This window comes from Pundamilia nyererei, unplaced genomic scaffold, assembly GCF_000239375.1.
Source record: "Pundamilia nyererei isolate P.nyererei 1_Seehausen unplaced genomic scaffold, PunNye1.0 scaffold00005, whole genome shotgun sequence".
Taxonomy (NCBI): Eukaryota; Metazoa; Chordata; class Actinopteri; order Cichliformes; family Cichlidae; genus Pundamilia; species Pundamilia nyererei.
In genome coordinates this window covers 1,111,654-1,129,325 of record NW_005187406.1, presented here as the reverse complement: position 1 = coordinate 1,129,325, position 17,672 = coordinate 1,111,654, and the positions used below count along the sequence as shown (strand labels likewise).

Below are 17,672 nucleotides of genomic sequence, written 5' to 3'. Positions count from 1 at the left end.
GCTTTCGAGCCTATACAGCTTGGAGTAAGACAACATGCATGAAGAGGATGATGTGGACAAAATACTCATTTGCCTAATAATTCTGCACTCCCTGTACTTCTACTCAGAGAAGTTATGGAAAGTACCTCATGTCAAAATTCATTCATAGTACATTCACAGTATCCCATCTATTTGTGAGCTGTGAGAATAGTTTGACCTGTAGCAGACTTGCTGCCAGTCTTCGCAGCAGCCTTTTGGTACAAAAAAAAAAAGAAGTGCCTCCGTCTGCGTTTACCTACCTTGCACATCAGACTAAACATGACTTGAACAGCCTAAATTAAGGTGAACATGACCACAGCTCAAACTATGCTGTGCAGACCTCTGTCACTGTGTACTCGTGTCATATTTAGGGGGCAGAATGCAGGTTGGTTTGTTTGCTGATTAAAGAGAGTGAAGAACAGTGTCACTCCTACCCCCTTCATGGATGCAGTCCAGTTTGTCCACAGCTGTGACTGAGAAGAGCCGGTAGCCGGTCTTAGTGCCCACTGATAGAGAGCTACAATGGAAGCACACCCAAATACTTTTTTTAGTAACACTGTAGTTACATAGTATACCATCGGCCTTTAATTTAAGTTGGATACATTGGAATACCTTAAAAAAATAATGTCTTTAGTATTATACACCAACACACACATATGGTCACTAGTATAATACTGTAAACCATTGCGAATGGTTATAATGGATCATAGATACCAATGCTGTAATAGCTACTTTCTAAGCAAGAAAATAATACACTGTGGCCTCAGTTGACTTCCTTACAGCTCTACTGATAACTAACCCATCATTGTCCATGATGCAATAGTAGCATGACCATAACTGACAACAGGGTTAGGACATGGTTATCAGATCACAGAACTACTTTGTTAGGCTTAGGGCAGCTTAAGCCTGCCACAAAGAATTTCAGGCAAACATCTGTTTATGTGCATAAGTCTTTGGCACCTGAGTCATTATCATGCTTAGGCAACAAAGCCTTAAAGCAATTACCATTAAAAGCGGTTAATTTCCATAAAGATGCCTGCCTTCCTAGCTCAGCTGGAGATGAGAGGAGCATTGTGGTCAGCAGGCTTATTTGGCTGTTTAGCCTGAAGCATACCCAAAGGAGTTCTTTGTTTAAGGAGACACACATTAAAATCAAGAGTTTGTGAATTCTTGGTTCAGTATGAGATACTGTAAAGCAGATTTTTCTTAAAGCTCCTTTATTTTCATTATTAACAAATAGCACTGCACGTTGACTGGGAGTGTAAGCAAGAGACTGTTAGTCTGTGTTACTACAAGTTTGGTTATAATACTAAAAGACTACTCAAAAGTGCAATAGGCCACACAGTGGCCTACTTCATATCCAGCTCTATGGGACTCTCGTCTAGAAGTTTAAATGGTGCACACAAAAAGGTTACTTCATTTTGCATGCGCTCACTTTGCAGGTCCCATCAGAAAATAAACCACATTATAGAAATGCAGCTGGAAATTATTATGCAACGGTCAGGTGTATCAAGGAGATTGAGTTCATGCAGGGCCCAGCTCGCAGGTCGCTTACGTGGTGTCCTGGTTAAACGAGGCACAGATGAAACCTCGATGCACTCCGGGGTCGTCGGATAAGTCCGGTGACTCCATCCCAGCAGCTGAATTCCCCCTCCTCTAGAGGTCGGAGGCCTTGGGCCCGGGTCGATCACCGCCGGAACCCGCTTCCCCTTTTGCTGCTCCCCGACTGTAAGCGCCACGCTCACACTCTTCGGGGACAGGAATGTCCGGGCAGGCTGGCTCAGATGGTGCACATCGTAAACAGGAGCGTGAGCTGCTATGGCTAACCGGAACGGGAGCAAAGATAAACAGGAACAGCTCACTGACGACCGTTTTACTTCGGAGAGGCTACACTCCCGTTGTTATTATTGTGTTATTAACTTCCAGTGTCCACACAGGAAAACAAAAACAGCTGATGGGAGGATGCGTCACCCTGAGGTACATCGTGATTGGCTTTCCAACCATACGTCTGCACGCCTCTCTGGCTTTTCTATTGGTCAAGTTGATCAAATCCAAGAATGGTTTTAGCAAACAGCTATCAATCAACCGAGCGGCTTGTTTAAGAGGAAAAACTGGTGATTGGCCAGTTTTGCTTTCAGTCTTGTCATGAGGAATTGTTTTGATAATTTGATTGGATGAAAACCCAGTGACACGCAAACAGCTTAAATTACAGTACGCAATTTTTGGTAATAGTTTACTTTTTTTTTAAACAAAGTAATATGAAATTAAATATACTACTATAATATCTATGTAAAAATATTTTTATGTAAGAACATTTTTTATTTATTCGTATACGAAAATATTTCTATTTCAAAGTTTCGGTTTAAAGCACTGACGTGAATTCAGGTTTTTAAAACAACTAATTAACCATAAAAACAAACAAAAGATTAAGTAGTTTAAAGCTTTTACTATTAAGCTAAAACTGTGACCCAAAGAAAGTCTTTCCTCTTTCAGTTCCTACTTGCGGTGGCTGTTCATCTATGTCGTGTCTATGTTCGTTTGTCATGCTTACAAAAATAAAATTTTAATTTACAACTTTGGTTTTGCATTCCTTTCTTGGTTCTTTTTTTTTGGTTTTTTGGGCCCGTTTTGGTTGCGTTTGAGTTGCGGCTTTCTTGTTTTATTTTATTTTTTGTTATTAGGGGTTTTTTTTTCTTTTTGACAGCAATAGCTTTCAAATTCAGTGGCACACTTGGCATCAGTTTCAGACTTTTAAATATTTAACTGATGTTGAAATAGTGAATAAATAGCCCAGTCTTGCAAAAGAAACAGCAACAGAGTTTAGAAACAGGAAGCCTATTAATTAATACATTTCTTATTTAAAAAAACCCGCATTAAAGTGACACACGGTTCCATTGAAATAAGGGTTATATCCACAATGCATTGCGGCGTGACCTCAACTCCAAAGCCCTATATACAAATGTGACCTGAAAGTGATGTCAGTACCCAAACATGTATGAACATTTCACTGATTTTATTTCAGGGCAATGTATTCATGCAGTAATCTTGTTAAATAAATAATAAATAAAATAAATTTCCCTCCATTGTACCTTATCCCTAGCGTCCTGTCACACCAACCCTGTGTATGCTCTCCTTCACTGCATCCATGAACCTCCTCTGAAGTCTTTTCCTTTTCTTCCTGCCCAGCAGCACCTCCATGTTCAGCATATAATAGCATTTAATTTAGGTTATCTTGGTCACTCCCACTGAAAATCTTCACCTTTGCCACATCAAGCTCAGTCTCATGTCTTTTTTGTCACTGTCACCATCTCCAAATCATGCATCATAGCAGGTTTCACTGAAATCTTGTAACCTTCCCTTTCACTCTTGCTCCTTCTGTCACAAATCATCCCTGACACTCATCTCCACCCACCCCACCCTGCCCGTCTTCTCTCTTGTGCACTGTCCTTTGCCTTGGATCGTTGACCCCAGCTATTTAAACTCACTCTACCTTCACTATCTCTGCTCCTTGCAGCTTCACTGTTACACCTGTCCTCTTATTCACTGACTTTCATTCCCCTTTCCTCCAGATTATATGGTCACCTCTCCGTGCTCTTTTCCACCTGCTCCCTAATCTCACCATAGATCGCTATCACAATATCATCTGTGGATACATGCAGTATTACTGAATTACCCAATAAGGTATAACACTATATCTGTAAAAAATAACGAATAACATTCATATGAGACATTTTTCTCCCTAATGAGTAGCTGCTTCAGCTTCTGATACTACTTCTTTAAAGTTGTTTACCGTTACAAGTTAAATGAAAGACTTGTTCTTGTAGTTGGGGTTTGTAGTGTTGTTGCTTTTGCCACCACGACCACTTTTTGAAATCAAATATTAATCGATTTCTTTGCCTTTTCCTTGACGTCACGATTTCCGTGCGGTCTCCTTTAAGGTTTCCACGGGTTACCGGCTCACATGTCAGAACGAGGAGAATTGACGTCAGTGACGGCTGTTGATTGGTTCTCAGCCGTATCCGGTGGGGCAGCGGTCCAGGGCTCGGGGAAAAAAATCGAAAAGAGGAGGAAGATCTGGTAACGGTGCGCTTCGAGAAATATCTTACATTCCGAGTCACCGTTTAAAGGCTCGGCAGGATTTTACCGTTTCTTGTGAGTATTCGTGTTGTTTTGGTTCGCGGAACATATGACCTCTGTATAGGTGAAATTTGTTTCCTCCGTCTCTCGTTTGTTTATGCTAGAACTCAAGATGGCGTCATTGGAGGAGCGCTTTGCCTTTGCACGGAGCTAGCGAGCTAGGCATCAAACCTGACATACATAAACTAGGCCGAAGGTAGTTTAGCAAACCTCTGATACGCGTGTTGCTCATTTGAGGAGTTTTCTGCTGCTTCTTCATATGTCGGGTTGCTCGTTTTATTAGCATTAATCTGCTCGTGTAAGTTACTTGACTGCAGCCGTCAGCTTTCTCGTGAAGCCTTCCTGACCTAGACAGTGTTACAGACAGGGCATCTGCTTCATATTTACTCTAACGGTGGTAGTATTTCACCACTTTTTAAACCATTAAATGCGTTATTACAATCCATCATCAGCTATGCTCATTTGTCTGCTGTTTAGCAAGGTCATTGTGCCTCGCTGTTGTTTTGCTTAATTGCATAGTTAGTTTTAGGCGATGCTGCAGGATAGTAGCTGATTCAAAGAATCGACATTTAAATATAAATAACTATTTTACGACATTTCAAATAAAGTAAGACTTTCTTATTGCATAAGACAGGAGAGCTTTCCTAGTAGAGATTGCCGTAGCTCTTAATTTATACCACCTGGTCCGAAAACGGTATCGTTTACCACATAGTTATTCCTGTGCTGGGTTTAGATTAAAGCAAGCCTGCCAAGTTTCCACTACAAGCGTAGTTAGTTGTGCATAAGGGCTGTGCGAGCTTCATCTTTGATAACATGGCTAGTAATCTCCCCTGGGCCTTGTCAGATTAGAAATTATCCGAATCCTATTATACTGATGCACATGCCCGATACACTTGCAGGCACAGAATAGATTGTACTCTCACTCCGCAGGACTTGTTTACTCATTTACCCTTCTAAATGGCAGACATGGGTTACATCAGGACTTTAGAGGCCTTCCTGATTTAGACTACATAGCCAGATCAAGCTCAGAGCTGTCTGAAGAAACTTATATCACAGAGGCTGATCAGATGATCTAAGGAGCTGTCAGGCTGTTTTGCTCAGCACCAGTATTGTGGCGTGAAATGTTGAAACCTCAATCATGTGCGCTTGCTTTTGGCCTGTTTCACATTTCACCATTCGTCTAAATTTAGGCCTTGTCTATGATAATGTTTCAGCCCTAGCCAGCTGCTCTGTCATTGATAGAGGGCTTAATTCAGTCTGGGGGAAAAAAAACTTGAACTGTTTTGTGTAAATAAAACCAAGAAAAACTGTGTGCTTGTTTTAGTTTTGTTGTGTCTGCCTGTGTGTGATCACATCATATGACCAGTTTTCGCTCCAGACAATTAGGAGCACTCGGGCTCCATAGTGACAAAAACAACATGCTGTGCTTTCTCACTCCGGCTCCATTTTTCTCACATTCTCACATTTTTCTGTGTGTCCAGTTCACATTGAGACGCTCAGGCTCTTTTACCCCGTGTCACTCTCTGTCCTCAGTGTTGTGCGCTGATGATCTGACACCATGCTTCTTTTCCTTTCCTCTCAGCACAAAGGTTAGAGGTCACAGAGCAGGGTTGCGGCTGTCGTCATGGCATCTGGAAGTACGAGCAGCGAGGAGGAGCGGAGCCTGAGGGAGTGTGAGCAGTACGTGCAGAAACACAACATTCAACAGCTGCTGAAGGACTGCATTGTCCAGCTGTGCACCTCCAGGCCAGATAGGCCCATGGCTTTCCTCAGGGAGTACTTCGAGAGGCTGGAGAAGGTTTGTGTGCTAATGTATGTTTGTGTCTTGGACAAATGCAAGCCATTTGTCAGTGATGGGTGGGCATCTTATACCCTTGTATTGGACTGTACTACTGCCAGTTACTGTAACCTACCTTCTGATTTGTGTCACTTACAGTGACGCCAAAATTCATAGCACTTTAAAGCAGAATGATTAGCTATTGGTCCAGCAGGCTGACAGCACCTAACCTCCCACATTGACCTTTTTCTATTTCCAGTTGGTTCTTGATTTTTAATTTTTTCAGCATGCAATGGGGGAAAACAGACAAGCCCTATATTATACATTTTTCCTCTTTCTTTTCTTTCTTTCTTTTTTTCAAAGCACATCTTGTGGAAAAATATTTAGACCCACCAAATGTGCGTGCACACTTGGAGAACAGACTTCCAGAAAACTCTTTGAGAAGTGGATGCTATAGTTTACTCTAAATATTAGTAAAATATTGCCAGCCAGAGTCAGCAATAGCTCATATGAAGGAACAGAGAATAAGTAAAACAATTAATTAGTGGTCTGGTTACTGTCAGATCTTTTGCAGATTTTTATCTTCCAGAGACAGGAAAATGAAATAATACCTTAGCTACTATTTTGTTTATCTTATATTATTATTTTCTTCAACTGTAGTCATGATCATACATAGATGGACAGTTTCAGAGTTTTTTCTTCTTCAGGTTTGCAGTTATTTACGTTCAACATTCAGAACATTTGAGGCTTTCGTCCATCTTTTTATCTATTTTCTTTCGCTTATCCAATTCACCATGGCAGTGTGGCTGTGGACTATTTCAGCTGCCACAGGGTGGGAGGCAGCGTGCACCCTGGACAGGTCGCCAGTCTGTCACATGAGGCTTTTGTCAATATTGAATTATAAAAGGTTAAAAAGTAATCGGACGCTTGGCTCCAAAGTGTTTCTCGAGCCGTGTCATTTCATTGTTTTCATTGCTGAAAAGAGCTCAGGAGTAGCTCAGAGGTGATTTAGAGATGATTTATTCGACCTAGAATGAGTTTAATTGTCTTGGCAATATGAAGAGTGACAAAATAACGATAGCCAAATGCAAATAAACTATTAGATCTAAAAGAGAAACTTTTGATGTAATTTGCATGGGAAAGATGACTCTTTTTAGTTTATTTTTTCAAATAACCCCATGGCTAGTCTAGATTTCTGTCCAGCACATGATTAAAATAAGACCAGACAACACAATTTCATAAAATAGTTACAATATTAATGACTTTTGTTTGGTTTTCTAAACTCAATTTGTTTGTCCTTTTTTTGTGTGTTTCTATACACTAGGGGCCTCAGTTTTGGGCAATACAAATACTTAGTGTTTGTTATAAAAAGAATGTGGTTTCATGAATTCCTTCTGAAGAGTCTCAGCAGCATGCATGGTGCAAACAGGAAACATACCTCCTATTGAAATGCATATGTTTCAAAGTTGTACTGCCTGTAACAAAAAACATGAAAAATCTTGTTACGTACACATGAACAACTGGATAATGGGCTGCACCAGAACCTCTCAGGATTTATTAAAAATTTCAGACCCAGTGAAATCATCACAACATAAAGGCTACAGTCCAGCTTACAAAAACAAAAGGGCGAGAGTGGAACTCATAGATTTCACAATGTTATATGGAGTGATGAAGCAAAAATCGACCTCAGAACGATGGAAAGGGGAAAGTGTGGCTTGTGCACATGTGACTGCCAGTGGAACTGGGACAATAAAACGTATTGATCATTTCACTGCTCATAGAGACAACAGGATGAGTGTAGGGGTACACAGTGGCTTTTTGTGTGCTCAGATTCAACCAAATGCAACAAACTGATTTCACCTCATGTGAACTGCTGTCCAAATAAATTGCATATAAATCAAAAGTGTAGTGTCTGCAATAGAGGAACACACCCATCTGATGCATGCTGGAGGAAAACATTACCATGAGTCCTGAGTGTAGGATGCGTTGCTTTCTATCATGCAATTAGTTGTGACTGTATAAATCTTGTTTCCCTGACTGACTCAGTCCTGTCCCTCCTATTTAGGAGGAGGCCAAGCAGATTCAGAACCAGCAGAAGGCCAGCAGTTCCCGTTCAGACTCTCGTGATGAAGAGGTGTCTCCGCCCATGAACCCCGTGGTAAAGGGCCGCCGGCGGAGAGGCGCCTTCAGCGCAGAGGTTTACACAGAGGAGGATGCCGCCTCATATGTCAGAAAGGTAAATGCATACAGCAGATACGACGCTATGGCACATATGATTTCTATTCGTGCCAGCATCCTGATATCTGCTTTCTTTTTGATTCCTAAGGTCATTCCAAAAGACTACAAAACAATGGCTGCCTTGGCCAAAGCTATTGAAAAGAATGTTCTCTTCTCACACCTGGATGACAATGAGCGGAGGTACCAGACTTAATATTTTTTATAATTTTCAAAAAGTATATTCGTGGGGATGATTTGGATGACTGGCTCACCTCTCTGTTTCTTTTCTTTATTTAGTGACATATTTGATGCAATGTTTCCAGTCACCTACATTGCTGGGGAAACAGTTATTCTGCAGGGTATGATTACAGCTTGTCAGCATTGATCACAAAAAAAGCATTAACCAAAATCATAGCACTGCTTTCTGTCATGCTAACTGACTCGGCTTTATGCCCTCAGGTGACGAAGGTGACAATTTCTACGTCATCGACCAAGGAGAGATGGATGTGAGTGTTTGGATTGTCAAGTAGCTCTGTTAAATGACTCATTTAAAATCACATTTAACATTTGCAAGTATTTATTTTGGTTTGTCCCTTTTCCAATCCGGTAGGTGTATGTGAACAATGAATGGGTGACCAGCATAGGGGAAGGTGGCAGCTTTGGAGAGCTGGCACTGATCTACGGCACCCCAAGAGCGGCTACTGTCAGAGCCAAGACCAACGTTAAACTGTGGGGCATCGACAGAGACAGCTACAGGAGAATACTTATGGTGAGGAGATGTGCGGCTGCAGACCAGCGTTTCTAAAGCTTGAAGTTGAAATGTTTTTGATCTATTCTTGTACTGTAGATTCACTGTTTGCTCTTTTTTCTGTTGCTGTTGTATTGAGCTAATTTCTTCTTATAGGTGTGCCATCGTTCTCATGTTCACACTTCTAATCCAACAGCATATTCTTGACGCTATGTTTGTTTGTTTTTTTCCTTTTTAAGCATTTACACTTTTAAAAAATGTCCTTCTCTTTTAGGGAAGCACTTTGAGAAAGAGGAAGATGTATGAGGAATTCCTCAGAAAAGTCTCCATTTTAGGTGGGTTACTATTTTTTAAATTAACCATATCAGAAATTAAAGCAGAGGAAGGGAAGCACATTACCTGTGTCTGTTGCTGAGATTAAAATAACCTGAAAAGAACTTTAAAAATATCTCACTTTTAAAAGAAAAACAGTAACAGGTTCAGGCCTTCAGAAGATTTTTTTCTTTTTTGGTTTGTTTTTTATTCTGTCATCATTATGTCTCATTATTAAACTTTGCTCTGCTCTCCTTCCTCAGAGTCGCTTGACAAATGGGAGCGTCTGACAGTCGCCGATGCCTTGGAGCCTGTCCAGTTTGAGGATGGACAAAAGATTGTTGTGCAAGGAGAGCCCGGAGATGAGTTCTTCATCATCTTAGAGGTATCCACTTGATTCATTCGTCTCCTTTTACACACATTAAAGGTCCCGTGTTGTACTGCTTTATGACATATTAGTATTAGTCTCACTTGTCTCCAGAATATTTCAAGTTTCAAAGTGTCATTTTGTTTTTTGAGCCACACGTTTGTATATCTGTGGTTTGGCGCTCATTCAGTTCAGTGAGGTCAGAGTGCACGGCTGCTGACACTCATGCACGAGACACTCTGTGGCTTCTTTCTTTGTGTGTGGATATTTCACTTTTGAATGGAGCTAAATTCTCAGCACAGTGTTTGTGAATGCAGAGTTTGTTCGACTACCTCGCAGCTATAAAAATCTAAATTTCAGCAGTGCAGTGCATTACTATGTTAGCTGTTTCCCCTTGTAGTTAGTGTCTTTAAACTCAATATTTTCTGATCACAATGTTTTCTGGAAACGGAAACAGATAAATATGTACATGAGTGTGAAGTGCAGGACAGGAGAAGACACACTCAGCTGGATTTCTGTTCAGCATTTGAATGTAACGGAAACACGTAAAATGACATGAACACGCACTTCTCTACTTCTCTGTTGGTTATGAATCAGCCCTTTTTCTACACTCTGTGGTTGTCTCTCATCGTTATGTTGCCCCCAGACCTCTGACCCGTGCGCGTACTAATTAGGTCACATGAGCCCTCCCTAGGAAACAACAGGATTTCCTTTTCCTATGGTGACATGATTGGCTAATGTAATTCACTGAGCTTTCAGTTGTTAAGGTGACAGGAATACATGAAAGTGTTAGTTTGGTTAGTTGTGGGCTGTATTTTCAATGCTTTGCTTGGTGTCACGCAGACTTTTTTCATATTTTCTTTCTTTTAAGCAACCAGATTCCAGAAATGACCCAAACTAACTTTGGCAAACACTGGCTTCCTGTGCAGCTCTGATGTTTAACAGCTTTTAGTGCGATACACAATAATTGTGCTCATATCCTAAAGTCACACAAACAAACTTCAGCAGCTTTGTGTTCAGCAGTGTTAAATTACTGCTTTCTTTTTCATCAAAGTCTGACGACTTTAAGAGAGATGGAGGCTTCAGTTCCTCTTCAGAAAGAGCTGTGTGACAGCAGCGTACGCCCAGACAACACTTTAAATATATCCAGCAGTTGAAATCTTTTTTTCTTTTCTTTTTTTTTTTTTGGCCAAAGTATGTCTTGCACACCAGTGCACACCAGTATGTTTAGCATTAGTGTTAGCAGCATGCCAGCAGCGAGAGGGTAGGATCATAGGTGAATTTTTGCTCAGCTTCCTTTGGTTACCTGGTTTCTATATCTTGTAATGCTGGCAGCAAGCAATATTTTACATTTCTGTCAATGTAAGTGGCTACTTTATCAAACATTTGTCAATGAGTTGAATGACCTTGTCTGCTCCTGCTTTTCCTGGTTTTCTGCTATGTTTACATAAACTAATGAGCCGCACAAAGCTACAAAATGACATAAATATGACTAATTTTAAACCGAATCATGCAAAGCTGCTCTACAGTTGTTGACCTCTGTTTTCCACACACTCCCTCTTGTGGTCATGCATGTGATTGACAGATGATCGGTTAGTGTCAGAAAGTTAATTCACAGGAAAAAATGGAATAATCCCACACTGTGGAATATTTCAGTTCCAGCTTAGTTTTTCTTTATCTGCATTATTCCAACATGAACATATTTAGCTTTAAGGTTGTTATGAAGTTGTTACAACGTTTTTGTTTTTTCTTTACTGTAGTTTTTATAAAAATGTACCACTGAACAAAATAAGCATTGGTTTAAACAACTGAAACCCTCATTAGTCGCAGTCTTGATTCATCAATGTATTAAAAGCACTTTTATGATAAGCTGATGTTTGTGTGTTTTCAGGGCTCTGCAGCTGTGTTGCAGCGTCGCTCAGAGAATGAGGAGTTTGTGGAAGTTGGGAGATTAGGACCATCAGACTACTTTGGTAAGAACTAAAGTGTTACATAGGAGTCTTTTACATATATATGCATGTATGTAAGTATGTGTCATGCCATTAACTCAGTAGTTTTTTATTTTAAGTAACAAAAAAAAGATAGGGAGCATTAAAAATGGTGGAAAAACAGATCTTTGTGACTATGACCAATACTATTTCTGTATACATGTCTCTGTGTGTGACACTGAAGGATGTTTTCATGTATTTTGAATTTTAAGTCTGTGACACTTGTTTTTTTTTTTGTTTTTTTTTTCCCCCAGGTGAGATTGCTCTGCTGATGAACCGCCCCCGCGCCGCCACCGTGGTTGCCCGCGGCCCCCTGAAGTGCGTCAAGCTCGATCGGCCTCGCTTTGAGCGTGTCCTGGGTCCCTGCTCAGACATCCTCAAACGCAACATCCAACAGTACAACAGCTTTGTGTCGCTGTCTGTCTGAGGGAGCATTTCTCCTCACACTCACTTCTCCGCCCCCCGCCGCACCCTCTCCACCTCTTCTTCTCTCCTTTCAGACCCAGGGGTCCACCAGTGCTTTTCTTTTTTTGTTAGTTTTTTTTTTTTTTGCTTTCTGTCACCTTCTTCTGATTTCAGTTCCCCCATTCCCACTCTTAATTTCACACACAAATCATTTTATTGTTCCCACCGGTCACGCTGCTGTGACTGTTTTTGTTTTTTTTTTGTTGTTTTTTTTTAAGCCATTCACCAGCGCTTGTACCAGCTGCTGTACGCTACCTTGTAGGCACAGTTACACCACATGTAACTTATGTTATATATATATATTTGCTGATTAAGCTTCTTTTTTTTTTCGATACGAAGCGGGAGATCTGAAAGGTTCTCAGACTGATGAGACAGACAATCAGACTTTACATTGCGCTTTCAGTAAAATTATTTTTTTGTTGCAGACTGAAGTGAAGAAAAGTTTCCTTTGTTGTCGGGCTTTTTTTTTTTTTGGACATCAATTAGCTTGACTACACAGAGAGAGAGCAGAACCGAGAAACTGTAGAGGGCGTGAAGATCTAATGCTCGACTTTGGTTACCGTTTGATTGGTACGACGAGAAAACAATGTCTCTTTTAGTTCGAGAGAGCTTGTACAACAAATATTTTTTATTGTGCAGCTACCAGGCTAGTGCCAAATGTTGATTACTGTCATTCAATGCAAAGATGCATAGCCGTGGGAATGCAATGCGTGCTCTGTTCCAAACAGGAAGTAGTTATCACCCTGTAGTCATCTTAATCAATAGGACGACCATACAAGAACTGCCTTGACTACTCTGAGGAAAATAAATAAATAAATAAATAAAAAGAAAGGAAGACAAAAAAAAGAGTATTAAGTGTATTTCAGTATTCAGTTTCTTTAGTATATACCAAATAACTTGGTCACTCTTCTGCTATGGTTTGTAATCAAAATGTTATAGTATAGTTAAAATGATCCTAGTTATATTATTATCATTGACTAAATGATAAACTTATGGTTTGGAGTGATGGTGATTGTTTAAAAAAAATATGTTGAACTTTGTCTTTTTGTAAACACTTATTTTTCCATAAATTCTATTTTAGGTGTCCAGTGCCACAAAGTAAAAATAAATGCTTCTTCTTGTCAACTGATGAAACAGTATGTAATTGTATTGTGTAAAATGTCATGGGTAAAAACTTTTAAAAATAGATCAAAGGGATAATTAAAGGTTTATTGAAGCGGGGAGTACAAAGCGGTTTTAAAGGACTTTTCAGGACATCTGAAGTATTTCTGTTTCACAGCTCGGCACAGGCGAGTTGACAGGCAGAGCGAGCGGATATTTATTTAAAACTAGTGTCATTGCTTATTGCCTATTTGAAAAGGTGGCTGTCTTTTCATCAGAGTAGCTTGTGACCTGTTCTCTATGCTTACCTGGCATGATGTTTTAGGCATCCAGTGATCTGGTATGAATGGAAGTGTGTATTTAAAAAAAAAAAAGAAAGGAAAAAAAGTCCTGCAGACGCAGGAACCCTGTCGAATATTTGGTTTGTTACTCCTTAGCTGAACTGCTTCACAACTATTTAGATGCCATAATAAAATGAAATATTTCTTTTTAAAAAAAACAAACAAACGGACAAAAAAAAAACCTTTACCAAATCACATGATGTTGACTTCTGGATTCTACGCTTAACTCTACATTCCTGCATCACTGTCTGTTAGCAGAGATGACCTGTAATCATGTTTCTTTTGGTTCTCATTCAGAGCGTTTGTACTCGCTTACAGCTGAGATGTGTGTTTGGTTTTATGTGCCGATTGCAGGGTAGTCAGGTTGGTGAGAAGACCTCATGGATGTGAGTGTTATGTTTCTTCACGCTTAAATCTGATCATCATGCCCCTAACCCTCAGGTTAAACCTTGCGGATGTGGCTTACCTGTGGATTTGTGTCCACTGACAACACATCTGGGAAATGGCTCCGTTAGGGGTGAGGGTTTCACCTTTCTGTCAGAATATTGTTTTTGTGTAAATAGCTGCATCATTGGTTTGAGTCCAAAACGTTTTTAGCCACACTGCAGTCGTCCCAGTTTGCCTTAGCTTACCTAACCTGGGCTTACAGTAGAAGTCAGTCACTCCTGCTAGCCCGACCTTCAGTGAGTTTGTTAGGCCTGCAGCACAGAGAGCTGCAGATTATAAGAGGACCATTCTTTTTCTATTCTGTCCTGTATTTAGTTTGACCTCCTGTATGTGCAAAGATGTTTATCCTTTTGGTATAGATTGTTCCAGATGGCAGTTTAAGCAATAAAATAGTAAAAAAGAAACTCGGCTTTGTCTCAGACTTCTTCCTTTGCAGACTTTCAATACTGTGCAGGGTTCTTCTTTAGACATTGGCTGCTTGATCACTCATTTCCCGTCCAGTCCTCATACCTGACCATTTTCAGAAGAGTGGTTTTGTTTAAGCCACTTAACATGGACCTATGAAACTAAAAGGATTGGCCAGTGTCGTGTCTACACAACATAACATAACTTTCAAAATCTTGTAGATTCTGGGCATTTTGTTACGAGCAGCCTGTTTTTGTTTGTTTTTAATCTGTTCTCATTTCTTTAGTTCACTGAATGAAAAATGTCCAAGATAAAACACAGTTTGACGGGTGTACAATAGTATTTTTGCACCAACAAGCTGAGCTTTTACCCAGAAACGTGCTATATCTCAGCATGGTGTCAAATGTGTTTAAAACATTGAGGAAACTCGACAAATAGAGGACAGAAGAAGGCATTGCTGATTCAAAAGCTACCTACGGCAGATGAACAGTATCTGAACGTCACGTGTCCTAATAAGAAATAGGAAGAAAAATATGTATCTCATACTGTTCACTGAAGCCTCATCAGAAATGGTCTCAGTGGAAGTGTGGCTGTCAAGGTGTTCTTAAGAAAGAGAGAAAAAGCCGAGGCATCCCAAACTACACAAGTGCTGCACTAAAATCAGTGACAATAGCTCTGATGTGAGTGATGAATCCAACTTTAAAATCTTGGTTCAAATTATCTCAAAGGTGTTGGAAGTAGTCAGGAGAGAGGTACTACAGTGAGTGTCTACAGCCATCGCAGTGGAGGCTGTCATGGTTTGTGGCTGCATTATCAGCCAGTGGTGTGGGAGATCCTATCCAAACTGATGGAATTATGACCTTAGAAAAGTACTGTCAGATTTTGATCCACCATTCAATATCAGAATCTGATAGCCAGTGGTTTAATTTTTAAACATACGATGCTGGGAAAACGTACCAAACACACAGTGCAGCACTATCAGTCATGGACCGGCCTCCTTCAAGCATGGGTTGCAACATTTTTGAAGCAGTGTGGGATCATGTTGACACAGAGAACAGAACAAAAGCCAGTCAAAGAAGAGCTTTGAATGTCCTTTATTTCAAAAAATACCCAACCAGCAGTTCAACACCTCGAAATATCTAATAGTAAAGTTTAAGAAAAGCACCTGCCCGCCATGTCCCTGTATTTTCAAAAAGATGTAATATCAAATTTGCACACTAGGTGGAGGTATTGCACAGAAAAATAAACAACATTGATTTGCTCAACAAGAAAAAGCCTAAATTAAACAATTTAAACAACAGATACAATTCTTCATTCCTCATTTGAGAATTTTGTCCAGTTTATAATAAATTTGTTTTTTTCTCAAGCTTTTTAAAACTCTGTCTTTAGCAGATATTATTCAACTGAGCACATTTAAAGTTAGATTGTTGTATTTGGCACTATGACCCAACATTTATATTTCTCTAAACTTTAGCTACTGGTTATTTGCAAATCCTCTCTGTGCTTTCCTTTGGCAAATCTTTTATTTTAGACATTCATTCACTGAAAGCTTTTAGAGAAGGCGTATTGTAAAAATGCTTCGGTATGAAGGGATTTACCTGTGCTCAAGGGCCTGTTTTAAGTAAAGGATCCTTATCAGCCACTCTGTCTGCTTTGTCAAGCTCAAGTCTGACTCCACTTGGCTCTAAAGTCTCTTAAAAATAGTTGTGGTTATTTATCTTACTCTACATCACAGAGCAACGCAGACTATCAGGTTAGTTGGAGGAGAACAAAGGGAATGAACGGGTCAAAGCTCTGACATGTTCAGACGAAAACCTCACACAAGTCCGCGTGGGTGAGAGTTATTACCGTGGTGCAACGAAATGCATATTTGCTAATTGTTTTGGGTTTGCTGTTTCTGTATCCTTGCCTGGCGGAGCTGACGGTGACGTTGTGAAGCTGTTTAAACACTCTGATGAGACGGAGGATTACAAGTCTGGAAAACAGGGTGGAGTAAACTAAGTGGCTGTTTAATAGGTAGCACTTTTCTCACAAACATATGGCTGAGCGCGCACACACACAGTCTGCCGCTCTAAGGTGATAACTTCTCCTCAGAACTTGCAGAATCATCACATAAAGACTTTATTTTCTGATTATATGTCACGGACACGCAGAGCTCTCTTTCCACATCCACAGTGTAAACCAACAATCATTAAAAAAAAAAAGCTGATCCAGTGGTGGCTCTACATATCAGATGCTGTAAGTTTCCACTCACAAAGCTTCATTTTATTTCATTTAAAAAAAAACAAACAGGGTCTTTATTTAAAAATGTGAAGGTGTCAGAGATTCCTTCCTTCTGTGATGAAGACTCACGGCTTTTTCCTAAAAATTTATCGAGTCTTATTTATACGAGTCTCTTCCCGAGCAGCCAGAAGCCGAGCGCATCCTCTGTTACCTTTGCATCGTCCCGTCTGTGGCAGCCTCGGGAGTCACTGTGGATTTAAAAAAGTCCTCAGTGATCACTTCGTCTTTGCCCAGCCTCCGGACGCACCGGTGGACCACTCGGAGGACCTTGTGCAACCTGCGGTCCAGGGCCAACAGGTGGGGCTCTGTCAGGATGGGCCTTAAAGAGTCTTCCTGCAGGGACTCCCTCATCACATCACTGAGCCTGAACTCTGATTGGGCCAGGAGCTGCAGCCTTAGTAGTGTGGATTGCTTTATCCTGGGGGTAAGAGGACAGGGCAGAACACACGATCAACAGGAGAAGAGAAATTAGTTTCCTTAATTCCTTCACAGATTTTATTAATTTTTTTTTACTTATGCCCTTATGTACACAACTTCCATAGACTGAGTCATACTCACATGCAGCACTGGGACAGTGGAGACAGGATGGACATCTCATCTTTAGCGTGCTTCCCAAACCTGGTGCATAAACAACACACGTTAAACCCCGACAGCGAACAAAAGCAGCATCATTTAGTGCTCAGCAGCGGTTCTGTCTCACCCTCTGGCATTGTCCAAGTGAAGAAGGAAGCCTTCATCCCCAAACTTGGTAAAAATCTCATAGTGGTGTCTGTCCATGTTCCCTGTAACAAAGGCGTGACTTTAGCAAGGGGAACAAATCTCTACACGTGTAGCTAGATTTCCACAATATAAAATATCTGACGCTACATGAACAGTTTATAATGCAGAGGTAATGAAATACCTATGAGAAAGTCGAAGATGGACATGTCTATGATGTTTAGGAGCCTGTTTCCTGAGTTATAGGGGTACTGCTGCTTTATTGTGTCGCAGTAGAAAGGATTCACTTCCCACCTTTTGAAAGAAGCATAAACGAGAGGAAATTAAAAGGAGCCGATGGAGAATATTC

The 17,672-nt window shown here is 40.5% G+C and overlaps 3 protein-coding genes across 5 annotated transcripts in view; 1 reads left to right on the top strand and 2 right to left on the bottom strand.

Annotated features, from left to right (window-relative positions):
* The window catches only part of wipi1 (WD repeat domain, phosphoinositide interacting 1), a 12,618-nt gene extending 10,513 nt beyond the window's left edge, over positions 1-2,105 (bottom strand). The window contains exons 1-2 of the mRNA XM_005721662.1: positions 1,574-2,105; positions 453-535 (exon numbers count right to left, since the gene is read on the bottom strand). Of these exons, the coding sequence (XP_005721719.1) occupies positions 453-535; positions 1,574-1,650 (160 nt within the window). The 5' untranslated portion in view covers positions 1,651-2,105. The remainder of the gene's footprint in view (positions 1-452; positions 536-1,573) is intronic.
* A 1,897-nt stretch (positions 2,106-4,002) lies between these two features.
* LOC102200138 (cAMP-dependent protein kinase type I-alpha regulatory subunit) lies at positions 4,003-14,322 on the top strand. Its single transcript, XM_005721658.1, has 11 exons — positions 4,003-4,170; positions 5,738-5,953; positions 7,998-8,168; positions 8,259-8,350; positions 8,447-8,508; positions 8,609-8,655; positions 8,760-8,918; positions 9,172-9,232; positions 9,473-9,594; positions 11,468-11,549; positions 11,819-14,322. Exons 2-11 carry the CDS (start codon positions 5,780-5,782, stop codon positions 11,989-11,991), a joined length of 1,143 nt encoding a protein of 380 aa, XP_005721715.1. The 5' UTR covers positions 4,003-4,170; positions 5,738-5,779; the 3' UTR covers positions 11,992-14,322.
* A 1,088-nt stretch (positions 14,323-15,410) lies between these two features.
* fam20a (FAM20A golgi associated secretory pathway pseudokinase) overlaps positions 15,411-17,672 on the bottom strand; it is a 15,811-nt gene continuing 13,549 nt past the window's right edge. For all 3 annotated transcript variants that reach the window (XM_005721656.1, XM_005721654.2, XM_005721655.1), the window contains 4 exons: positions 17,508-17,617; positions 17,307-17,388; positions 17,165-17,224; positions 15,411-17,024 (listed from right to left, as the gene is read on the bottom strand). In XM_005721656.1, coding sequence (XP_005721713.1) covers positions 16,754-17,024; positions 17,165-17,224; positions 17,307-17,388; positions 17,508-17,617 — 523 coding nt within the window. In that variant the 3' untranslated portion in view covers positions 15,411-16,753. The remainder of the gene's footprint in view (positions 17,025-17,164; positions 17,225-17,306; positions 17,389-17,507; positions 17,618-17,672) is intronic.

What these genes read in the sequence shown, in the direction of transcription:
- LOC102200138 (XM_005721658.1), top strand. Translation starts at nt 5,780, where the DNA reads ATGGCATCTGGAAGTACGAGCAGCGAGGAGGAGCGGAGCCTGAGGGAG. An exon ending in ACTTCGAGAGGCTGGAGAAG is followed by an intron (nt 5,954 to 7,997) that starts GTTTGTGTGCTA and finishes CCTCCTATTTAG; the next exon opens with GAGGAGGCCAAGCAGATTCA. An exon ending in AGGACCATCAGACTACTTTG is followed by an intron (nt 11,550 to 11,818) that starts GTAAGAACTAAA and finishes TTTTTCCCCCAG; the next exon opens with GTGAGATTGCTCTGCTGATG.